At 43.5% G+C, this 26,348-nt stretch overlaps 1 protein-coding gene across 1 annotated transcript in view; it reads right to left on the bottom strand.

Moving 5' to 3' along the window:
- Window positions 1-23,480, bottom strand: part of LOC138665197 (uncharacterized) — a 135,491-nt gene extending 112,011 nt beyond the window's left edge. The window contains exons 1-3 of the mRNA XM_069752477.1: window positions 23,373-23,480; window positions 23,081-23,212; window positions 2,582-2,667 (exon numbers count right to left, since the gene is read on the bottom strand). Coding sequence (XP_069608578.1) covers window positions 2,582-2,636 — 55 coding nt within the window. The 5' untranslated portion in view covers window positions 2,637-2,667; window positions 23,081-23,212; window positions 23,373-23,480. The remainder of the gene's footprint in view (window positions 1-2,581; window positions 2,668-23,080; window positions 23,213-23,372) is intronic.
- Window positions 23,481-26,348: the final 2,868 nt, after the last annotated feature.

The following is a 26,348-nucleotide window of genomic DNA, read 5'->3' on the forward strand; positions in this document are numbered from 1 at the left end:
CTGAGTTTCCTTCTACAGGTGACGAGGCTAATTCGTTAGTGGGCTGCTCTATTTAACTCCACTTGGATCCTTGTCCGATGCCAGCTGTCAATGTTGTAGCATTGGTCTAGTTCGCTCCAGGATCTTCCTGGTTACCTGTTTTCTCCAGCAGAAGCTAAGTTTCGCTTTGCTTTTTTCTTGTTTGCTATTTTTTCTGTCCAGCATGCTTATGTGAATTTTGCCTTGCTTGCTGGAAGCTCTGGGACGCCTCCGCTCCGTTAGTCGGTGCGGAAGGTATTTTTCCCTGCACTCTCTGTGTGGCTTTTTTAGGGTTTTGTGCTGACTGCAAAGTGACCTTTTCTATCTTCTGTCTGTTTAGTAAGTCGGGCCTCTCTTTGCTAAATCTATTTCATCTCTGTGTTTGTGATTTCATCTTACTCACAGTCAATATATGTGGGGGGCTGCCTTTTCCTTTGGGGAATTTTCTCTGAGGCAAGATAGGCTTATTTTTCCTATCTCTAGGGCTAGCTAGTTCTGAGGCTGTGACGAGGCGCCTAGGTCATGTTAGGAGCGCTCCACGGCTATATCTAGTGTACGTGATAGGATTAGGGATTGCGGTCAGCAGAGGTTCCACTTCCCAGAGCTTGTCCTGTATTAATGTGCTATCAGGTCTTTTCTGGTGCTCTAACTACCAGGTCCACTATTTGTTCTAACCACCAGATCATAACAGTAAAGGATAGAATGTTTAAAAATAATAAAATAAAAAAAATGGTTATACTCACCCGCAGACAGCCGATCTCCTCAGCGGCGTCCATTCCTACGGATGGTGTGTGTGTGCAGGACCTTCCATGACGTCACGGTCACGTGAGCGGTCATGTGACCAATCACAAGACGGCAACGTCATCGCAGGTCCTTCACACAGAGCATCTATAGGAATGAAAGCGGTGGCGTGCACCGCTGAGAGGCAGGAAGACATCGAAGGTGATTATATCACTGTTTTTTATTTTAATTCTTTTTTTTAACCAATAATATGGTGCCCAGTCCGTGGAGGAGAGTCTCCTCTCCTCCACCCTGGGTACCAACCGCAGATAATGTGCTTACTTCCCGCATGGTGTGCACAGCCCCATGCGGAAAGTAAGCAGATCAATGCATTCCTAGGTGTGCGGAGTCACCGCAATTCCGCAAATTTAATGAACATGTTTCTTTTTTTTCCACGATGCGGTTTTTTCGCGGAAAAAAAGGCAACATTTGCACAAGAAATGCGGAATACATTGTAAATAATAGGAGGCATATGTAAGCGTTTTTTTCGCGTTTTTATCGCATTTTTATAGCGAAAAAATGTGAAAAAAACGCGAAAAATACTGTACGTGTGAACATGGCCTTATAGATGGAACTCTACCTCTTCAGAACTTGTGTCATCTCCCTGCTGCAGCTCCGATCTGTGTTTTGGCAGGAATAAAGTCAAGTCAACAGAGCACATTACTGCTGCAGGATATTATTAAGCTGAGTGGCTGGGCAGATGTAGACGGCATGAGCCTCTAAGCTAAGTGATTGATTGCAGTGATGATATGCTCTGTCGTCATATCAGTACTGGAGCAAAAACACAGAGACCGGAGATGGTGCTAGACCCAGGAAAGGTAAGGACTAGTGATGAGTGTGCTCGTTACTCGAGATTTCCAAGCATGCTCGGGTGTTCTCCGAGTATCTTGGGCGTGCTCATATATTATGTTTGAGCCCCTGCAGCTGCATGATTGGTGGCTGCTAGACAGGCTGAATACATGTGGGGATTCCCTAACAAACAGGCAATACATGCATGTGTTCAGGTTGTCTAACAGCCGCAAATCATGCAGCAGCGGGGACACAAACATAATCTACGACCACGCCCAAGATACTCAGAGAACACCTGAGCATGCTCGGAAAATTTGAGTAACGAGCACACTCGCTCATCACTAGTAAGGACTATCTGTATTTTTTTTTACTATTATCTGATAATTAGGGACCACTTTTATAGAAATGAAAAACTTATTTAAGAACATTGCGAATTTGTTTCCATTTTTTTTGTCTGTGTTGCAAGAGCTGTTTAATGTTTCAAGCTATGTAGAAATTGCTTGTTTGTGGGATGAGTTATACTGTATGTTTTGATGGTACTATTTTGAGTAAAATAACATTTATTGTTTTTGGTGGGAGAGGGGGGTGAAATGGGACAAAAAAAATATTTTGGTAATCAGTGAGGATTTCCCCACAGATCCATAACATGGTTAACAACCTTCTTTGTATAAGGTTAGATGCTAAGATGTTGATCGTTGAGTTAGATCGTTCATTTGAATCAAAAGCCCATACAGGAGGTAGCAGGGATTTATATGAATAGCATGTATGTTCAGAAAGTTAATGACAGATTAAGTTCAGCATGAATTGAGTGGTACTTAAATGTAAAGCATTTAAAAAAAGCTTATCCAGTTAAAACTCAGGATTGTATTATTTTCAAATATCATGTGTGAAAAATAGTGCAAACTCAAATTTGCAAACGGTCTTTAATGAACTGTAAACCAGTCAGCTGACCAGTAGATGCAAGGCTTTTACATAATGCCATGGCATGACTTACATTCATCACTGTCTGAATTGTTTCGATTTTTGGGTTTTCTCCGTTTTCTGCTCATTATTTCTCTGTGAGTGTTTTAAAACTTCTTGCTGAATGACAAAAATACAAATGTTTTATGTTAATAAAGTGATAAAATGTTAGCAAGACACTGATAATCTGCATGGGACATTGGATTTTATTTAAGTATCAGCCTCCCATTACTAGCCGACAAGACTGTCGAAAAACAGCATACTGCTTGTGGATTGATCTTCAGTAGAGATAGGCAGAACGATTTGTAGGACTCCGGTCCGCTATACAGAGAGCTTGCGAATCTCTTACCTTCCAGGATCCTGGGCATGACTTTTGATGACGTCACACCATCCTAGTTAATCAACAGTCCTACGACTCAATCCACCCATCTCTAATTAGATTATCATCTGCAGAGAATGTGAAATTCAGCCAATATAAAGTACACATACACTGGTATTATCTGTGGTATCTATTGCTCACTTAATATAATTTTTTTCCTCTGATAGTAACTATATATTGTGTAAGTGTCCATTTATAATTTTTGCAGCCTTAATATCAGTCTATTAAATTCATGAATATTCATTTAAACTGTCCATACACTTGACATAGCGGTCAGCTAAACTTCACAGATGCCTGTCTAATCTCTACTTTCTACACGGCTCGGTTGACTGTTTTAAACAAAAGAGAGGAAAAATTCAACACCATACACATCATCCCATTAAAATCGTCGGGTTCAGATTACATTCATCTAATGCGTATGAGGCCTTTAGATTAATCTACAGCAGGCCAATATTCTCCAACATATCATTGTCAAGAAACTTCAGGCTGAAGATCACTAATCTAGCCCATCAAGATAATAAATGTTAAGGTACCGTTACACTTAACGATTTACCAACGATCACGACCAGCGATACGACCTGGCCGTGATCGTTGGTAAGTTGTTGTGTGGTCGCTGGAGAGCTGTCACGCAGACAGCTCTCCAGCGACCAACGATGCCGAAGTCCCCGGGTAACCAGGGTAAACATCGGGTTACTAAGCACAGGGCCGCGCTTAGTAACCCGATGTTTACCCTGGTTAGCATTGTAAATGTAAAAAAAAAAACCACATACTCACATTCCGGTGTCTGTCACGTCCCCCGGCGTCAGCTTCCCGCACTGACTGTGTCAGCGCCGGCCGGCCGTAAAGCAGAGCACAGCGGTGACGTCACCGCTCTGCTTTATGGCCGGCGCTCACAGTCAGTGCGGAAAGCTGAAGGCGGGGGACGTGACAGACACCGGAATGTGAGTATGTAGTGTTTTTTTTTTACTTTTCCAATGGTAACCAGGGTAAATATCGGGTTACTAAGTGCGGCCCTGTGCTTAGTAACCCGATGTTTACCCTGGTTACCCGGGGATTTCGGCATCGTTCGTCGCTGGAGAGCTGTCTGTGTGACAGCTCTCCAGCGACCACACAACGACTGACCAACGATCACGGCCAGGTCGTATCGCTGGTCGTGATCGTTGGTCACACACGCCGATTCAGCGATGACAGTGGGTGATCAGCGACCAAAAAAAGGTCCTGATCATTCCCAGCGACCAACGATCTCCCAGCAGGGGCCTGATCGTTGGTCGCTGTCACACATAACGATTTCGTTAACGATATCGTTGCTACGTCACAAAAAGCAATGATATCGTTAAAGAAATCGTTATGTGTGACGGTACCTTAACTGGATAAGATGATGCTTTAGCTTTCAAATTCATTGTAAAACCCAGCAGCTACAGTATACTGTGCATACAGAAGAAAAACTATAATAAACCATTTAATATAAGCTATACATAGAGTGCCCTCCAGTTACAATATGAAACTGTAAAAAGCGAACTTTAACCCCTTCATGATATATGATGTAAGTTTACGTCATATGTCGTGTCGCTGCCTTTGATGTTGGATCGTATGTCAAGCCCAGTGGCGTACTGCCAATGGCGGCAGGCCACGCGACTGCTAAGGGGCCCGGTGGGCAGAAGGGGCCCACATCGGGCTCCGTCTCTACTGCTCACCGGGCCCCAGTGGCTTCTGCCGCTGCAGTAAGTGTACCTGCCTCCGAGACGCAGGTTCAGTTAAACTCTATTGCTGTGCGGGCCCGCACAGCACTAGTTAAAAGCCGCCAGCCAATCGGTGTATGACGTCATTGTCATTCACTGCTGAATGTGGGCTTGAACTGCATGAAGGGATCATCGCTGCAGGAGCGCGGCAAGGTTAAAAGAAAGTTTTTTTCATATTGAAAGTGGTACAGAGGCAGGATGGGAGACACGGGGCAGGATGGGAGACACGGTGGCAGGATGGGAGACACAGGTGGCAGGATGGGAGACACCGGTGGCAGGATGGGAGACACAGGAGGCAGGATGGGAAACAGGGTGGCAAGATGGGGGCCACGGTGTCAGGATGGGAGACACAGGTGGCAGGATGGGAGACCCAGGTGGCAGGATAGGAGACACAGGTGGAAGGAAAGGAGATACAGGGCAGGATGGGAGACACAAGGGGCAGGATGGAGACACAGGGGACAGGATGGAGAAATGGGTCAGGATGGAGACACAGGGGGTGGGATCATGGAGCAGGATGGAGACACATGGTGCAGGATCATGGGCAGGATGGATACAATGGAGACAGATGGGGAAGGATAATGGGACACATGGGGCAGGATCACGAGGCAGGATGGAGACAGATGGGGCAGGATCACGGGGCAGTATGGAGTCACATGGTGCAGGATCATGGGGAAGGATGGAGACACATGGTGCAGGATCATGGGCAGGATGGATGTAATGGAGACAGATGGGGCAGGATAATGGGACAGATGGGGCAGGATCACAGGACAGATGGGGCAGGATCACAAGACAGATGGGGCAGGATCACAGGACAGATGGGACAGGATCATGGGACAGATGGGGCAGGATCACGGGACAGATGGGGCAGGATGTCCTGTGTATAACGGCACTTATGGTGATATTAGTAATCCTTGACGCTGATCTCTCCTTCAAACCACATATCCAAGCCCTTTCCACTTCCTGCCAACTTCAACTCAAAAATATTTCACGAATCCGTACATTCCTCAACCAAGAATCTGCGAAAACCCTAGTGCATGCCCTCATCATCTCTCGCCTTGACTACTGCAACCTCCTGCTCTGTGGCCTCCCCTCTAGCACTATCGCACCCCTCCAATCTATTCTAAACTCTGCTGCCTGACTAATCCACCTGTTCCCCCTCTATTCCCCGGCCTCTCCCCTCTGTCAATCCCTTCACTGGCTCCCCATTACCCAGAGACTCCAGTACAAAACCCTAACCATGACGTACAAAGCCATCCACAACCTGTCTCCTCCATACATCTGTGACCCCGTCTCCCGGTACTTACCTACACGCAACCTCCGATCCTCACAAGATCTCCTTCTCTACGCACCTCTTATCTCCTCTTCCCACAATCGTATACAAGATTTCTCTTGCTTATCACGTATCACTCTGGAACCCTCTACCACATCACATCAGACTCTCGCCTAATATCGAAACCTTCAAAAAGAGCCTGAAGACCCACCACGTCCGAAAAGCCTACAACCTGCAGTAACCACTGATCGACCAAACCGCTGCATGACCAGCTCTATCCTCGCCTACTGTATTCTCACCCATCCCTTGTAGATTGTGAGCCTTCGTGGGCAGGGTCCTCTCTCCTCCTGTACCAGTCATGACTTGTATTGTTTAAGATTATTGTACTTGTTTTTATTTTGTATACTCCTCCTCACATGTAAAGCGCCATGGAATAAATGGTGCTATAACAATAAATAATAATAATAATAATATTAGAATTGTGTTTTTTTTTTTATTATTAATGATCAGTATTGTAGTATTCAGTCACTATGTGGTGGTAATAATTAATAATAATAATTTTATTTATATAGCGCCAACACATTCCGCAGCACTCTACAAATTATAGAGGGGATTTGTACAGACAATAGACATAACAGCATAACAAAAATCACAGTTCAAAATAGATACCAATAGGAGTGAGGGCCCTGCTAGCAAGCTTACAGTCTATAGGAAAAAGGGAGACACGAGAGGTGGATGGTAACAATTGCTTTCGTTGTTCGGACCAACCAGTGTAAGGATCGGGTGTTCATGTAAAGCTGCATGAACCAGTTATCAGCCTAAGTATGTAACAGTACAGACTCAGAGGGCTATTAACTGCATGAAATATATGAGAACATGATGTGAGGAACCTGATTAAGTTTTTTTTTTGTTTTTTTTAATGGGCCACACAGGGATAGTTAGGTTAATGCGTTGACGTGGTAGGCCAGTCTGAACAAATGCGTTTTTAGGGCACGCTTAAAACTGTGGGGATTGGGGATTAATCTTATTAACCTGGGTAGTGCATTCCAAAGAATTGGCGAACCACGTGAAAAGTCTTGGAGACGAGAGTGGGAGGTTCTGATTATTGAGGATGTTAACCTCAGGTCATTAGCAGAACGGAGGGTGGTAGACTGAGACCAAGGAGGAGATGTAGGGTGGTGCTGAGCCATGGAGTGCTTTGTGGATGAGGGTAATAGTTTTGTACTGGATTCTTGAGTGGATGGGTAACCAGTGTAATGAATGGTACAGGGTAGAGGCATCGATGTAACGGTTGGTGAGGAATATAATCCTGGCAGCAGCATTCAGGACAGATTGGAGCAGGGAGAGTTTAGTGAGAGGGTGTAATTGGGTGTCATCAGCACAGAGATGGTAATGGAAACCAAATCTACTGATTGTTTGTCCAATAGGGGCAGTATGCAAAGAGAAGAGGAGGGGGCCTAGGACTGATCCTTGAGTAACCCCAACAGTAAGGGGAAGGTGAGATGAGGAGGAACCAGCAAAAGAAACAGTGAAGGAGCGGTCAGAGAGATAGGAGAACCAGGAGAGAACGGTGTCATTGAGGCCGATGGAGTGGAGCATAGTGAGGAAGAGCTGATGATTCACAGTATATAATGCTGCGGAGAGATCCAAGAGAATTAGAATGGAGTAGTGACCATTAGATTTAGCTGTTAGTAGATCAATAGAGACTTTAGTGAGGGCAGATTCAGTAGAGTGTAAAGAGCGGAAACCAGATTGAAGAGGGTCGAGAAGAGAGTTATCTGAGAGATAGCGGATAAGACAGGAGTGGACCAGGCGTTCGAGGAGTTTAGAGATGAAGGTCAGATTAGAGACGGGTCTTGTTGTGAATTCTGTTGTCAAGCTCCCTCCTGTGGTCATGAATGTTACTTCGGCTGGTTCTGTCCATGGGCTTCCTCTGGTGGTTGTGAGTGGAGCTGCGGCTTCTGAGTTTCCTTCCACAGGTGACGAGGTTAATTCGTTAGCTGGCTGCTCTATTTAACTCCACTTAGATCTTTGCTCCATGCCACCTGTCAATGTTCCAGTATTGGTCTAGTTCTCTCCTGGATCGTTCTTGTGACCTGTCTTCCCAGCAGAAGCTAAGTTCCTGCTTGTTTTTCTCTCGTTTGCTATTTTTCTGTCCAGCTTGCTATTTTGATTTTTGTCTTGCTTGCTGGAAGCTCTGGGACGCAGAGGGAGCGCCTCCGCACCGTGAGTCGGTGCGGAGGGTCTTTTTGCGCCCTCTGCGTGGTCTTTTTGTAGTTTTTTGTGCTGACCGCAAAGTTACCTTTCCTATCCTCTGTCTGTTCAGTAAGTCGGGCCTCACTTTGCTAAACCTATTTCATCTCTGTGTTTGTAATTTTCATCTTTACTCACAGTCATTATATGTGGGGGGCTGCCTTTTCCTTTGGGGAATTTCTCTGAGGCAAGGTAGGCTTTATTTTTCTATCTCTAGGGCTAGCTAGTTTCTTAGGCTGTGTTGAGTTGCATAGGGAGCGTTAGGAGCAATCCACGGCTATTTCTAGTGTGTGTGATAGGATTAGGGATTGCGGTCAGCAGAGTTCCCACGTCTCAGAGCTCGTCCTATATTATTAGTAACTATCAGGTCATTCCGTGTGCTCTTAACCACCAGGTCCATTATTGTCCTTACCACCAGGTCATAACAGTACAGGTGGCCCAAAGTATTAATGCATCTCAATAGAGGGATAAGAGAAGTTCTGAGACCATTTTTTTTTCTTTGCAGTGTGTTTTGTCTCTCTTTTCCCCTTTACCTCTGGGTGGTTCAGGATACAGGTGTAGATATGGACATTCAAGGTCTGTCCTCTTGTATGGATAATCTCACTGCAAGGGTACAAAACATTCAAGATTTTGTGGTTCAGAATCCGATGTTAGAGCCTAGGATTCCAATTCCTGATTTGTTTTTTGGGGATAGATCTAAGTTTCTGAATTTCAAAAATAATTGTAAATTGTTTCTTGCTTTGAAACCTCGCTCCTCAGGTGACCCTGTTCAACAAGTGAAAATCGTTATTTCTTTGTTACGTGGCGACCCTCAGGACTGGGCATTTTCCCTTGCTCCAGGAGATCCGGCATTGCGTGATGTTGATGCGTTTTTTCTGGCACTCGGATTGCTTTATGATGAACCTAATTCAGTGGATCGGGCAGAGAAAATCTTGCTGGCTCTGTGTCAGGGTCAGGATGAGGTAGAGATATATTGTCAGAAGTTTAGGAAGTGGTCTGTACTCACTCAGTGGAATGAATGTGCTCTGGCAGCAATTTTCAGAAAGGGTCTTGTTGTGAATTCTGTGGCAGAGCTCCCTCCTGTGGTCACAAGTGGTACTTCGGCTGATTCTCTCTGTGAGCTTCCGTTGGTGGAGGAAAGTGGTACTGCGGCTTCTGAGTTTCCTTCCTCAGGTGATGTGGTGAAGTCGTTAGGTGCTGCTCTATTTAACTCCACCTAGTGCTTTGATCCTGGCCTCCAGTCAATGTTCTAGTATTGGACCTGTTTCCTCCTGGATCGTTCATGTGGCCTGCTGCTCTGCATAGCTAAGTTCCGCTTTGCTATTTTGTTTGCTGTTTTTTCTGTCCAGCTTGTCTATTTGTTTCTATTTGTTTTTTCCTGCTTGCTGGAAGCTCTGGGACGCAGAGGGTGTACCTCCGTGCCGTTAGTTCGGTACAGAGGGTCTTTTTGCCCCCTTTGCGTGGTTTTTGTAGGGTTTTGTGTTGACCGCAAAGTTACCTTTCCTATCCTCGCTCTGTTCAGAAAGTCGGGCCTCACTTTTCTAAATCTATTTCATCTCTACGTTTGTCTTTTCATCTTAACTCACAGTCATTATATGTGGGGGGCTGCCTTTTCCTTTGGGGTATTTCTCTGAGGCAAGGTAGGCTTATTTTCTATCTTCAGGCTAGCTAGTTTCTCAGGCTGTGCCGAGTTGCATAGGGAGCATTAGGTGCAATCCACGGCTGCCTCTAGTGTGGTTGGAGAGGATTAGGGATTGCGGTCAGCAGAGTTCCCACGTCTCAGAGCTCGTTCTATGTTTTTGGGTTATTGTCAGGTCACTGTATGTGCTCTGACCTCTATGTCCATTGTGGTACTGAATCATAACAGGGTCTCTCTGAAGCCCTTAAGCATGTCATGGTGGGATTTCCCATGCCTGCTGGTCTGAATGAGTCTATGTCTTTGGCCATTCAGATCGATCGACGCTTGCGTGAGCGTAAAGCTGTGCACCATTTGGCGGTATTAACTGAGCATAGACCTGAGCCTGTGCAATGTGATAGGACTTTGACCAGAGCTGAACGGCAAGAACACAGACGTCGGAATGGGCTGTTTTTACTGTGGTGATTCCACTCATGCTATCTCCGATTGTCCTAAGCGCACTGTTTCGCTAGGTCTGCTACCATTGGTACGGTACAGTCGAAATTTCTTTTGTCTGTTACTCTGATTTGCTCTTTGTCATCCTATTCTGTTATTGCATTTGTGGATTCAGGCGCTGCCCTGAATTTGATGGACTTGGAGTTTGCTAGGCGCTGTGGTTTTTTCTTGGAGCCCTTGCAGTATCCTATTCCATTGAGAGGAATTGATGCTACGCCTTTGGCCAAGAATAAGCCTCAGTACTGGACCCAATTGACCATGTGCATGGCTCCTGCACATCAGGAGGATATTCGCTTTTTGGTGTTGCATAATCTGCATGATGTGGTCGTTTTGGGGTTGCCATGGCTACAGGTCCATAATCCAGTATTGGATTGGAAATCTATGTCTGTGTCCAGCTGGGGTTGTCAGGGGGTACATAGTGATGTTCCATTTTTGTCTATTTCGTCATCCACCCCTTCTGAAGTCCCGGAGTTTTTGTCGGATTACCGGGATGTATTTGATGAGCCCAAATCCAGTGCCCTACCTCCTCATAGGGATTGCGATTGTGCTATCAATTTGATTCCTGGTAGTAAGTTTCCTAAGGGCCGATTGTTCAATTTATCTGTGCCAGAGCACGCCGCTATGCGGAGTTATGTAAAGGAATCCTTGGAGAAGGGTCATATTCGCCCGTCGTCGTCACCATTGGGAGCAGGGTTCTTTTTTGTGGCCAAGAAGGATGGTTCTTTGAGACCTTGTATTGATTACCGCCTTCTTAATAAGATCACAGTCAAATTTCAGTACCCTTTGCCGCTGCTGTCGGATTTATTTGCTTGGATTAAGGGGGCTAGTTGGTTCACCAAGGTAGATCTTCGTGGTGCGTATAATCTTGTGCGTATTAAACAGGGCGATGAATGGAAAACAGCATTTAATACGCCCGAGGGCCATTTTGAGTACCTGGTTAAGCCATTCGGGCTTTCCAATGCTCCATCAGTATTTCAGTCCTTTATGCATGACATCTTCCGAGAGTACCTGGATAAATTCCTGTTTGTTTATTTGGATGATATTTTGGTCTTCTCGGATGATTGGGAGTCTCACGTGAAGCAGGTCAGAATGGTGTTCCAGGTCCTTCGTGCTAATTCTTTGTTTGTGAAGGGGTCAAAGTGTCTCTTTGGAGTTCAGAAGGTTTCATTTTTGGGTTTCATTTTTTCCCCTTCTACTATCGAGATGGACCCTGTTAAAGTCCAGGCCATTTATGATTGGACTCAGCCGACATCTGTGAAGAGTCTGCAAAAGTTCCTGGGCTTTGCTAATTTTTATCGTCGCTTCATCAGTAATTTTTCTAGTGTTGCTAAACCGTTGACTGATTTGACCAAGAAGGGTGCTGATGTGGTCAATTGGTCTTCTGCGGCTGTGGAAGCTTTTCAGGAGTTGAAGCGTCGTTTTTCTTCTGCCCCTGTGTTGTGCCAGCCAGATGTTTCGCTTCCGTTTCAAGTCAAGGTTGATGCCTCTGAGATTGGAGCAGGGGCTGTTTTGTCGCAAAGAAGTTCTGATGGCTCGGTGATGAAACCATGTGCCTTCTTTTCTAGAAAGTTTTCACCTGCTGAGCGCAATTATGATGTTGGCAATCGAGAGTTGTTGGCCATGAAGTGGGTATTCGAGGAGTGGCGTCATTGGCTTGAAGGAGCCAAGCATCGCGTAGTGGTCTTGACGGATCACAAGAATTTGACTTATCTCGAGTCTGCCAAACGGTTGAATCCTAGACAGGCTCGTTGGTCGCTATTTTTCTCCCGTTTTGATTTTGTGGTTTCGTACCTTCCAGGCTCTAAGAATGTGAAGGCTGATGCCCTGTCAAGGAGTTTTGTGCCCGACTCTCCGGGTGTTCCTGAGCCGGCGGGTATTTTCAAAGAGGGGGTAATTTTGTCTGCCATCTCCCCTGATTTGCGGCGGGTGCTGCAAAAATTTCAGGCTGATAGACCTGACCGTTGCCCAGCAGAGAAACTGTTTGTCCCTGATAAGTGGACTAGTAGAGTTATCTCTGAGGTTCATTGTTCGGTGTTGGCTGGTCATCCTGGAATCTTTGGTACCAGAGATTTGGTGGCTAGATCCTTTTGGTGGCCGTCTTTGTCGCGGGATGTGCGTTCTTTTGTGCAGTCCTGTGGGACTTGTGCTCGGGCTAAGCCCTGCTGTTCTCGTGCCAGTGGGTTGCTTTTGCCCTTGCCGGTCCCGAAGAGGCCCTGGACGCATATCTCTATGGATTTTATTTCGGATCTCCCTGTCTCTCAAAAGATGTCGGTCATTTGGGTGGTTTGTGATCGATTCTCTAAGATGGTCCATTTGGTACCCTTGTCTAAATTGCCTTCCTCCTCTGATTTGGTGCCATTGTTTTTCCAGCATGTGGTTCGTTTACATGGCATTCCGGAGAACATCGTTTCGGACAGAGGTTCCCAGTTTGTTTCGAGGTTTTGGCGAGCCTTTTGTGCTAGGATGGGCATTGATTTGTCTTTTTCCTCGGCTTTCCATCCTCAGACAAATGGCCAAACCGAACGAACTAATCAGACTTTGGAAACATATCTGAGATGCTTTGTTTCTGCTGATCAGGATGATTGGGTGTCCTTTTTGCCTTTGGCTGAGTTCGCCCTTAATAATCGGGCCAGCTCGGCTACTTTGGTTTCGCCGTTTTTCTGCAATTCTGGTTTCCATCCTCGTTTCTCTTCAGGGCAGGTTGAGTCTTCGGACTGTCCTGGTGTAGATACTGTGATGGATAGGTTGCAGCAGATTTGGACTCATGTGGTGGACAATTTGACATTGTCCCAGGAGAAGGCTCAACGTTTCGCTAACCGCCGGCGCTGTGTGGGTCCCCGACTTCGTGTTGGGGATTTGGTTTGGTTGTCGTCTCGTTATGTTCCTATGAAGGTTTCCTCTCCTAAGTTTAAGCCTCGTTTCATTGGTCCGTATAAGATTTCTGAGGTTCTCAATCCTGTGTCATTTCGTTTGAGCCTTCCAGCTTCTTTTGCCATCCATAATGTATTCCATAGGTCATTGTTGCGGAGATACGTGGCGCCTGTGGTTCCATCCGTTGATCCTCCTGCCCCGGTGTTGGTTGAGGGGGAGTTGGAGTATGTGGTGGAGAAGATTTTGGATTCTCGTATTTCGAGACGGAAACTCCAGTACCTGGTCAAGTGGAAGGGTTATGGTCAGGAAGATAATTCCTAGGTCTTTGCCTCCGATGTTCATGCTGCCGATCTGGTTCGTGCCTTTCATTTGGCTCGTCCTGGTCGGCCTGGGGGCTCTGGTGAGGGTTCGGTGACCCCTCCTCAAGGGGGGGTACTGTTGTGAATTCTGTTGTCAAGCTCCCTCCTGTGGTCATGAATGGTACTTCGGCTGGTTCTGTCCATGGGCTTCCTCTGGTGGTTGTGAGTGGAGCTGCGGCTTCTGAGTTTCCTTCCACAGGTGACAAGGTTAATTCGTTAGCTGGCTGCTCTATTTAACTCCACTTAGATCTTTGCTCTATGCCACCTGTCAATGTTCCAGTATTGGTCTAGTTCTCTCCTGGATCGTTCTTGTGACCTGTCTTCCCAGCAGAAGCTAAGTTCCTGCTTGTTTTTCTCTGGTTTGCTATTTTTCTGTCCAGCTTGCTATTTTGATTTTTGTCTTGCTTGCTGGAAGCTCTGGGACGCAGAGGGAGCGCCTCCGCACCGTGAGTCGGTGCGGAGGGTCTTTTTGCGCCCTCTGTGTGGTCTTTTTGTAGTTTTTTTGTGCTGACTGCAAAGTTACCTTTCCTATCCTCTGTCTGTTCAGTAAGTCGGGCCTCACTTTGCTAAATCTATTTCATCTCTGTGTTTGTAATTTTCATCTTTACTCACAGTCATTATACAGTGGGGCAAAAAAGTATTTAGTCAGTCAGCAATAGTGCAAGTTCCACCACTTAAAAAGATGATAGGCGTCTGTAATTTACATCATAGGTAGACCTCAACTATGGGAGACAAACTGAGAAAAAAAATCCAGAAAATCACATTGTCTGTTTTTTTTATAATTTTATTTGCATATTATGGTGGAAAATAAGTATTTGGTCAGAAACAAAATTTCATCTCAATACTTTGTAATATATCCTTTGTTGGCAATGACAGAGGTCAAACATTTTCTGTAAGTCTTCACAAGGTTGCCACACACTGTTGTTGGTAGGTTGGCCCATTCCTCCATGCAGATCTCCTCTAGAGCAGTGATGTTTTTGGCTTTTTGCTTGGCAACACGGACTTTCAACTCCCTCCAAAGGTTTTCTATAGGGTTGAGATCTGGAGACTGGCTAGGCCACTCCAGAACCTTGAAATGCTTCTTACGAAGCCACTCCTTCGTTGCCCTGGCGGTGTGCTTTGGATCATTGTCATGTTGAAAGACCCAGCCACGTTTCATCTTCAATGCCCTTGCTGATGGAAGGAGGTTTGCACTCAAAATCTCACGATACATGGCCCCATTCATTCTTTTATGTACCCGGATCAGTCGTCCTGGCCCCTTTGCAGAGAAACAGCCCCAAAGCATGATGTTTCCACCACCATGCTTTACAGTAGGTATGGTGTTTGATGGATGCAACTCAGTATTCTTTTTCCTCCAAACACGACAAGTTGTGTTTCTACCAAACAGTTCCAGTTTGGTTTCATCAGACCATAGGACATTCTCCCAAAACTCCTCTGGATCATCCAAATGCTCTCTAGCAAACTTCAGACGGGCCCGGACATGTACTGGCTTAAGCAGTGGGACACGTCTGGCACTGCAGGATCTGAGTCCATGGTGGCGTAGTGTGTTACTTATGGTAGGCCTTGTTACATTGGTCCCAGCTCTCTGCAGTTCATTCACTAGGTCCCCCTGTGTGGTTCTGGGATTTTTGCTCACCGTTCTTGTGATCATTCTGACCCCACAGGGTGGGATTTTGCGTGGAGCCCCAGATCGAAGGAGATTATCAGTGGTCTTGTATGTCTTCCATTTTCTAATTATTGCTCCCACTGTTGATTTCTTCACTCCAAGCTGGTTGGCTATTGCAGATTCAGTCTTCCCAGCCTGGTGCAGGGCTACAATTTTGTTTCTGGTGTCCTTTGACAGCTCTTTGGTCTTCACCATAGTGGAGTTTGGAGTCAGACTGTTTGAGGGTGTGCACAGGTGTCTTTTTATACTGATAACAAGTTTAAACAGGTGCCATTACTACAAGTAATGAGTGGAGGAAAGAGGAGACTCTTAAAGAAGAAGTTACAGGTCTGTGAGAGCCAGAAATCTTGATTGTTTGTTTCTGACCAAATACTTATTTTCCACCATAATATGCAAATAAAATGATAAAAAAACAGACAATGTGATTTTCTGGATTTTTTTTTCTCAGTTTGTCTCCCATAGTAACATAGTAACATAGTAACATAGTTAGTAAGGCCGAAAAAAGACATTTGTCCATCCAGTTCAGCCTATATTCCATCATAATAAATCCCCAGATCTACGTCCTTCTACAGAACCTAGTAGAGGTCTACCTATGATGCAAATTACAGACGCCTCTCATCTTTTTAAGTGGTGGAACTTGCACTATTGCTGACTGACTAAATACTTTTTTGCCCCACTGTATGTGGGGGGGCTGCCTTTTCCCTTGGGGAATTTCTCTGAGGCAAGGTAGGCTTTATTTTTCTATCTCTAGGGCTAGCTAGTTTCTTAGGCTGTGTCGAGTTGCATAGGGAGCGTTAGGAGCAATCCACGGCTATTTCTAGTGTGTGTGATAGGATTAGGGATTGCGGTCAGCAGAGTTCCCACGTCTCAGAGCTCGTCCTATATTATTAGTAACTATCAGGTCATTCCGTGTGCTCTTAACCACCAGGTCCATTATTGTCCTTACCACGAGGTCATAACAGGGTCTATAATTAGCGGCACAGTCTTGATCGAGGGATGGTTTTTTAAGTAATGGGTTTATGATGGCATGCTTAAATGAGGAGGGAAAAATACCGGAAGAGAGAGAAAGGTTGAACATTTTTGTTAGGTGAGAGGTGACAGCCGGGGAAAGGGACTGGAGGAGATGTGACGGAATGGGGTCACTGGTGCAAGTGGTCAGGCGAGAAGATGCAAGGAGCCTAATTACTTCTTCTGTAACTGGTTCAAAGTCAGAGAGTGAACTGGATGCAGTGGGGGAGGGAGGACAGTGCATGGAATGAAGGGATTGAGAGATAATTTCCTGTCGAATGTGGTCAATTTTTTCTTTGAAGTAATTGGCAAGATCGTCAGCGCAGAGATCCGTGGTTGGTGTCTGCACTCTTGGGTTGAGTAGGGAATAGAAAGTGTCAAAGAGATGTTTAGGGTTATTGGACAGCGAGATGATAAGGGTTTTAAAATAGGTTTGTTTGGAGAGGTGGAGGGCAGAGTTGTATGTTTTAAGCATAAACTTATAATGGATGAAATCTTCGGGTAGATTAGATTTTCTCCACAGACGTTCGGCGCACCTGGAGCACCGCTGTAGGAAACGTGTTTGCAGCATGTGCCACGATTGTCGCCATCTGTGCTGAGTTGTTTTATGTATAGGAGGTGCAATTTCACCCAGGGCACTTTGGAGGGTTTCATTGTAATGCTTCAGTGCAGAATCAGGACATGAGATGGAGGAGATAGGGGTCAATGAGGACTGCAAGCTCTGCATATGTTTCTGGGTGTTAATGGCCTGTATGTTTCTATAAGTGTGGAAAGTGGGGGTGACCTGAACGGGATGGCAGTTCTTGATAGACAATGAAAGAAGGTGGTGGTCAGAGAGCGCGAGAGGGGAGTTTGTGAAATCATCCACTGAGCAAAGTCGGGAGAAGACCAAGTCGAAGGAGTTTCCGTCTTCATGCGTTAGAGAGTTAGTATGCTGTGAGAGGCAGAAAGGAGAGGTTAGAGATAAAAGGAGAGAAGCAGATGGGGAGAAGGGAAAAGCAATGGGGATGTTGAAGTCACCCATGATGAGGGTGGGGATGTCACAGAAGAGAAAGTGTGGAAGCCATTTGGCAAAGTGATCCAGGAATTGATGAGAGGGGCCGTGAGGATGATACACCACTGTCTGACAGCATGGACTTCAAAGGAAAGGAAGACAAGTGAGAGTACTTGGGGGATAACTTGGAATGTACATTTGGGTGATAGGAGCAGACCAACTCCTCCACCTGCTCTGTTGTCTGATCTTGGGGTATGAGAAAAGTGTAGTCCACCATATGAGAGAGCAGCAGCAGCAGTGGTGTCTGACTGCTGGATCCAGGTTTCCGTAAGAGCCAGGACGTTAAGAGAATCAGTAAGGAAGAAGTCATGGATGAATGAGAGTTTATTACACACAGAGCGAGAGTTCCAAAGGGCACAATTGAAAGAGGCAGAAGGCATGCATGGAATATTAATAAGGTTAGAGGGGTTTGACTGGCTATAACATGGGGGGCCGGGGTTGGGAGAGATGTCTCCAGCGACTAGGAGAAGGAGGATAGAAAGAGTGAGCAGATGGTTAAGTGATTGTGAGATGTGAGAGCGTCTCTTGTGTTGGATGGTGGGACTGAATGGATCTGCGCTGTTAAGCAATGTGAACAGAGCGTGAGTGCTATACATAGGAGAGGAAAGGACAGAGGGGTCGATATGGATGGAGTGTAAATAGTTAATGCAAAGGCGGTAAATGTGAGTGAATGCAGCAGCCAGGATATAGATTATGCAAATGCATATGGTGAATATTTGTTCTGTTCCAAATGAACAGGGAGTTGAAAGATTAAAGTGTCTTTCCTGTCTCCTGCCCTGTCTCCTGCCCTGTCTAACTGCCATGGTTTAACTGTCAGTACTTAAAAAAACTGTACTTCGAATAACTGTACATGAAAAATAGTGCACGAATGCAGCCCTGCATGTGTCCCCAAACTATGTCTAAATTTATAGAAGGCTAGCTCTTAGATCTCACTTTTTTTTCTCTCTCTCTCTCTCTCTCGTTAGCAATAAATCTAACTCAGTTGAGACAGCAGAAGGCCCAATAAATGTAGTGAACAGATAAACAAATGTCCAATCCTACATGGATCTCAGTTATGAGATCTCTCTGCATAAGGACAAGCAGAAGTGAGGTCAATATCTATGTACAAAAAACAAATGCTTACTAAGATGGCTAACAAATCTACATACATGCAGGATTCAATGCCTGAGATAGAATGATATGATTTACTATTCAGGCTGCTTGCTGACAATGAATGGAGGAAAAAGACATGCAAGATTCAGTTCAAAGCTGAAATGATATGATTTACCATTCAGGCTGCTTGCTGACAATGAATGGTAATATGTTGTCCGGCCATATTGTGGCGGTATTTGTTCCTTGCATGTGCTATTTGGTCACTATGTGGTCATAATATGTGGTCTGGTCATGGTGTGGTGGTATTTGTTCCTGGTATGTGGTATTATGGGTCAATTTAAAAATTGAAAAATAAATAAAAATATACCAAAATTCCGTTGGATATTTTAACAAATGATTAATAGGATAGATTAAAGCTTGGCCAAAAGAGTCTACCTTGTCATTTTGGTGGCTTAAAAAATCTTTTGGCCAAAGCAAAAGTTACTGGCTATATGTGTGATCTGGTGATGGGAACTGTTAATGTGTGATTGGTGAGAAGTGCAGTGTTTCCAAGACAGAGCTGTGGAGCTGTGGACTATTCGAGGGATGTTACCTTGGCAGAGTCTCAAGGGGCCAAAAAAATTTAGCCAGTATGGGGCCTAGAAATTCCTAGTAGCAGCCCTGCCCACCGGAGTCGGACCGCAACGGCTGTGCTGTGCCGTGTGCCTTTAATTAAATGTGCGTGTCGCCGTCACTCTGTACCTGGCTCCTCCTAACTCCTCCTTTCTAGTCCTGCACTGCTCTGCTCCCGGTTGAACTCTCTGGCTGGATTTGCATAAGGACACCATGCCTCCTGACTGATGTAGCTTTCCAGCCAGAGAAAGCAGTGTATGCTGGGCCTGGCTGGAAGTAGTCGAACATGCAGGGGCGACACTGTACTTTTAATTGTGCTTGTGTGTCACTCCGGCAGTGCAATTACAACCAGACACAGCCGCACCGTGTGCTGCCATGTCTGTTGAAGTGACCGTAGTCAAAAACTGGGGGAGCGGCCCAGGCCCCGACAGCGAGTGGGGCCTCTGATGGTCCTGGCCATGTCTGTGGTGGTCCTGCACTACCACATGCCGGGGGAGCTGAACGGGACACATGCAGACTGAGGGCTGGTGAGCTAGGCTTGTTGCAAGCTTCCCCAATCCCCATATTAAAAATATTTCTAATGTTCTAACGTGTGTGTGTGAATATCTGTGTATGTCAGTGTATGTGACTATGTTCAAATATGTGTGTATTTCTGTATGTGCATGTACCTGTGTATATGTCTTCTATTTTGAGGCAATCTCTTTCTTGGACAATGTTTGGCCTATATCTATAACATGCATGCTTCGAGTTAAGAGCACCTGTTGATTATTTTATTCTTTTTGGGGGGGAGGGGGCCCTATTCAGACTTTTGCTATGGGGCCCCATGATTACTATGCACGCCCCTGGTCAAGCCCACATCTTTCTTCGCACATGACAGCTGATTTAATCAGTCATCATGTGCCTCTAACAGCAGTGGGTGGAGTGGACCGCCCCCCGCGGCTGTTAACCTGTCTCTGACAGCGGTATTTGACACATATTGGCGGGGGGTGTCATTTCACGCTCCCATCATCATGCCCATGACGTGATCAGAGGGCGCCGATGGGCTGCCATTACAGCCAGGGGTCTGCAGATTACCCCCATGCTTTTCATTATGATCATCCTGTGAAAGCCAGCCTGTAGCTGGCATTCATAGATCGTGATTTCTGATGCACTGCTATGTATAACACAAGCGATCGGACGATCGCAGCTTCAAGTTCCCTATTAAAATACAGTAAAAAGTTTTAAAACATATGAAAAGAATAAAAAAACACAAAAAGTTCAAATCACTCCGTTGCCCTATTTAAAATAAATCAATAAAAAAATGCACCTATTTCGTACAGCTGCATCTCTAAAAGTCTAAACTATAAAAATATAAAATAAATTAATCAGATCAACAAACGGCATAACAAGAAAAAAATCAAAATACCAAAATTACCGTCGTTTTTTTTTGTCTGCCAAAACATTGCAATAAAATGAAATAAGAGGTGATAAAAGCATCATATCTACCTCAATGTGGTATTAATAAGAATGACAGCTGAGTGCGCAAAACATAAGCCATTGCGCAGCCCCATGGCCCGAAAAACGAAAATGTAATGGGTCTCGGAAAATGGCGAGAAAAGCAAAATATATATAACCTTAACCATCTTATGCTTTTTTTAATTTATCCACAAGCTAGCCACAAGTTGGGATAACAGGGCTAAGCATTAGTATGTTCCATGCTCCTCACAGGGAATGATTGTCCGCAACTTCTGGATACACTATTAAAACCAATAGAAATGGGATATATTAACTAAATGTTAAGAATTTCACAGGATCATAGAATTTTTTTATTGTTGTTTATATGCCTTTGGACTTGTGCAAACCGTTATTCTATGATTTCAACCAGTGTGAGGTTGATGACATCTCTATAACCAACGTTCTAATTACCGTATATATTGGCTAGTAATTGAACAAGTTATGTTAGGGAATAAGTGCTCTTTTCCTTCCAAGCCCTGCTGTGCGCCCAAACAGTTGTTTTCCTCCACATATTGGGTATCTGCGCACTCAGGAGAAATGTCACAACAAATTGTGTGTAGCAATTTCTCATGCTACCCTTAGGAAAATGCTAAATTTGGAGCTACAAAAACATTTATTTGGAAAAATTAGATTTTTTTTTATTTTCACAGCTTAACGTTATAAACTTCAGTGAAACATCTGTGGGTTCAAGGTGCTCAATACACATCTAGATAAGTTCCATAAGGGGTTTCCAAAATGGTGTCACTTGTTGGGGGTTTCCACTTTTTATGCACATCAGGGGCTCTCCAAACATGACATGGTGTCCGCTAATTATGCCAGCAAATTTTAAGGGAAATGGCGCTCCTTCTCTTCCGAGCCCTGACATATGCCCAAACAGTAGATTTCACCCACATTTGGGGTATTGGCATACTCAGGATAAATTGCACAACAAATTGTATGGTACATTTTCTCCTGTTACCCTTGTGAAAGTAAAAAAAAAATAGGTCTAAAAGACTTTTGTACAAAAATTCCTGTGAATCACCTGAAGGGTTAATAAACTTCTTGAATGTGGTTTTGAGCACCTTGAGAGTTTTTAGAATGGTGTCACACTTGGGTATTCTCTGTAATACAGGCCCCTCAAAGTCACTTCAAATGTGAGGTAGTCCCTAAGGAAAAAGGGTTTTGCAAATTTTATTGTAAAAATTAGAAATCTTTGGTCAACTTTTCACCCTTATAACTTCCTAACAAAAAAAAAAAATTATGTTTCAAAAATTGTGCGGATGTAAAGTAGACATGTGGGAAATGTTATTTATTAACTATTTTGTGCAATATGTCTCTCTAATTTAAGGGCATAAAAATGAAAAATTTGAAAATTGCGAAACTGTCTAAATTTTCTACAATTTTGTTTTTTTTTTCCAGAAATAATTGCAAGTCATATCAAAGAAATTTTACCACTATCATAAAGTACAATATGTCACAAGAAAACATTCTCTGAATCAGTGGAATCCATTGAAGTGTTCCAGAGTTATTACCTCATAAAGTGACAGTGGTCAGAATGATAAAAATTGGCCCGGTCAGGAAGGTGAAAACGGACTTCGGGGTGAAGGGGTTTAAATGTGGAGGTAAACAAACCCTACAGGAAATGAAACAAGCAAACACTGGGCAGATGGATGGGTTATGTCCAAAATTATGCATAAAGTACAACGCCTTGCAAAATAGACTCTAAGGGCTCTTTTCCATTTGCGAGAAACACGTCCGTGTCTCGCATGTGAAAACCAAGCTGTGGCGCCGGCACTCCAGAGCGGAGCGTGCAGCCGCATAGCAACGCATGGAGCTGCACGCTCCGCTCCCAAGTGCCGGCGCCAGAGCTGGGTTTTCACATGCGAGACACGGACGTGTTTCTCGCAAATGGAAAAGAGCCCTTATTCATATATGAGCAAATGCATGAAATAATAGAGAAAGACATTCTAGTGAATAAAATGCAAGGTACAAATAACTAAGGAGCAGAAAAGGACATAAATAAATTACCGTAACTGGACAATGCTGGGGTTTGTCTCTGGTAACTCCTAAAAAAAAAGGTTATACTAAATGTATAAGAGACAAATTAAGTGACACAAAATATGTGATTCATAGGACAATCCAGAGACAAAAAATGCACATTATAGCTCAAGGTCAAAATAGATAATTAGTATCATATAAAGATATACAGATAAGTCCAAGCCAGGAGATCTATAAATACCCAGGGTCCAGAGAGATCCAATGTAACCGTTTTCATTTTCTGTATAGTTTGTTTGTTACATCTCCATTTTAAACTCTTTTAATTGTGTGTTCTAATTAAATTGTTCATTTTTTATACAACTTGTGTTTGGAGGACTTTTCTTCTCTACGTAGGCTTTTCTTTGCATCACGGTCCTCCGTATTTATCATGTAGGACACTTTTCTGTTCTTTTTATCTTGCGGAAACTTCTCAAAAATATTTTTCCATCCTTGCGACCGCCTACAACCTAATTGCATGGACAATACATACCTCTCAAACCTCATGTACTGCTGTGTCATACCATTGGGCTTCATTTACCACAAATGGTCAAAAGCAATGTTGGGGCAGAGAAGGTATTAAACGACTCACCTGGAAAATGTTTTGTCCACCGGCTTCAATTACTCATTAAATGGACCAGGAAATCAACACTCTTCTCTACATCCAATGTGGACTTCTTCCGGTGAATCCCAGATTTGTAAAAAAAATTGTGATGCGGAAATACTAAGAAAAAATGTTAAATTGTTAATGTTAAAATAAATAAAGTGGGGTTATTATTAATAAAGCATTTAGAAGAAAAAATTACCAGTTGTAGAGTTTACAAAAAAAATAAATTATAAGATATTTGACCAAAAATGAAAACTAATTCACGATGACAACTCACCTGTAAATTGGATTCTACCTGAAGAACAATTCCAGTTCTTTTGCTACAGGAAATTGTTCTGTAATCAAGTGAGGGACCTGTGAGATGTCTGGTGCCCAGCTTTGTACTGCTACTTTCTATTTTTGTCATGTAAGCTCACAATCTGATTAACATCTTTAATCCAGAGTAGAAGAACTATGGTCTCCTACCTTTAATCAGCCTAGGCATATCATGTTTCACTGGTAGCTAGTTAAAGGAAATTTACTAGACACGTGTGTAGCATACAAATTGATTTTAGCCAACACAAAAGAATATTTTCATGTATTCCAGCACTTTTATGGTACACAGATATGAAACTCAATAATGTTTAAATTGATTCAAATACTAGATAAATCCATTGGCATGCACGTTCATGAATAAAGGTATATAAAGGTACAAATGTATAATTATCAAAAAAATGCAATAGGAATAGTTTTAAATTCATAAAAGTAATACACTTGTCATACACCAAATGAATACATTTTGGGATGCCATTAGAAAATGAGGCACAAAATTGAATCAGTGTATAACTTTTACTATTTTTTGTGTGAAAATAAATTGTCTTTCCTAGGACTCTAATGATAAGTTTCCCCCAATATGTTGACATACTGTATTGTAATGCTATTATAGCTAGAAATTCATAGATTTTAGAACCAATTCATGACTCTGACACCTGTTATAGACACTGTGTATCTGTGACATGAACACAGTCTACCTTCTTTTTTACTAGTTCGTCTGCCTGGTACATCAATGGGGACAAAATAATAGCATCATCTAAGTGAAAATGCCCTGAAGCTGAACATGACTTGAAGTTGTGTGGATAATGCCTTCACTATTCACTACGAGTAGGGTTCCAAGACTATCAGCATATTCACTGTGCTGAATGCTCAGCACATGCAAAATTACTGATTGCTGAGAACCTCAGAAATCAGTTACAAGTGAAGATGCTGTTGAGTTGTATCAAGAAACATGATGTGTACCTCTCCGGGTACTTATGCCACAGGTTGAGAATCTAGGGCACGGATGATAAACGTTACTCCATATCCTTCACCAATCACTAGTACAATGTATCCATTGTCCCAATTGCAACTTACAAGTGCCAGAACTTCATGTGTGTCATGTCCCATTAGCAGCCAACCAAATTAGAAATTCAGTACTTTTGCTACAATGTTTATCAGAATTGTGCTGTATATGTGTCCTACAATGTGCCATCTATTATACTAGTATTTTAGTATTTTCTCCTCTAGAATTTCCTTGGGCATGCTTGAGCTCAGGGCCTAGGATGCTATTGCTATATCTGGATGCCAATGTTGGCAGTGGCAACATCTTTTTATGATGGCTGTGATAATCAGCCATCATCTGCCTGTGACAGATTGATAGCATCATTTAGCAGGTTAATGCCCACAAGTGGAGATCCACCCGCGGCCGTTAACCTGCTAAATGACGCTATCTGTAACACCTGCATTTAATGAGCCAGCAGGCACCATTCTAACCCCTCAATGCATCTGCAACGTAATCGCAGGACGACGATGGGTTGGCATGACCGCCAGGGGTCTGCTGAAGACCACGGCGTCTGTCATCACGGTGCTCCTGTGAAAATTAGCACGTGGCTGGCGTACATAGAAGACCATGATTTTTTATATATAGCAATGCTCTTGCTGTATTTAGCACAAGCGATCAGATGCACACAGATTCAAGGCCCCAAAGGGGCAAACAAATACATTAAAAAGTAAAAAAAAAAGTTTTAAAAAATGAGAAAAATAAAATCTAAAGTTCAAATCACCGTTCTTTTACCACATTAAAAATTAAGAAATAATTTTAAAAATACTCATTTCATATCAATGCGTTCGTAAAAGTCAGATGTATTTATCAAAATATAAAATAAATTAATCCAATTGGTAAACGACGTAACGAGAAAAAAAATAAAAATGCCAGAATCGCTTTTTTTGGACACCACAATAGCAAAAAAGTGCAATATGAGGCGATCAAAACATTATACATAGACTAAAATGATATCAATAAAAACATTGGCTCTGGGTGCAAAAAACAAGCCCTATCACTGCCATATATTCCAAAAATCTAAAATGTTACGGCTCTTGGAATATGGCGACAAAAGAAAACATTTTTTTTATCAAATTTCTGATTTTTTTTTCAGAAAAATAAAACAAAAACTACATATATTTGATACCTGCATAATCACACTGATGGGGAAAATGATAATTCTGGCTCACTTTTTATGGTAAAATGAACATTGTAAATTTAAAAACACCAAATAATAGCAGAATTGCACTTTTGTTGCTGTTTCGCCATGCTTGGAATTTTTTCCCCCCGATTTCCATTACATCATTTGAGAAAATGGATTGTGCTATTCAAAAGAACAACTCGTCCTGCAAAAACAAGATCTCACGCGGCTATGTCAACAGAAAATTAAAAAGGTTATGGCTCTTGGCAGTAGGGGAGAAAAAAATCAAAGAGCAAAATTGAAAATCTACTGGTCCTTAATGGGTTAAAAGGGTTGTTACAATTCACCAGTTTTCCCTGTGGGAGCAGGCAGTCACGTGTCAACTAGAGGTGTTTACTTCTTTCAAAACAAGTGAATTGAGAGAAGCCAAAGGAAATTAGTTGGCATGTCACCAACTAATTGCAATAATGGCAACGCAAGTATGTAACTTGACTACATATCGTCACTTGCATGGGGCATACAGGGGAAGGATGACACTGATGTGTACCACACGCTACAGGATCCAACAGTTTCCCAGGAGTCCTAACCATGTTTCCCCCACTTGTGTTCACTCTAATGACTTCAAAGTCACATGACTGGTGCAGCCAATCTCTGGCCACATCAATGACAAAATCATCACCACTGCAGACACTGGTTGGCTACAGCAGTAATATACCATCCGAGCTAGAAGATAGTCTCTTTGCTCTCTTGAAAATTTGGCCACCAATGTGGGTATT

The sequence above is a fragment of the Ranitomeya imitator genome, chromosome 1 (genome assembly GCF_032444005.1).
Source record: "Ranitomeya imitator isolate aRanImi1 chromosome 1, aRanImi1.pri, whole genome shotgun sequence".
In the NCBI taxonomy this organism is placed as follows: domain Eukaryota; kingdom Metazoa; phylum Chordata; class Amphibia; order Anura; family Dendrobatidae; genus Ranitomeya; species Ranitomeya imitator.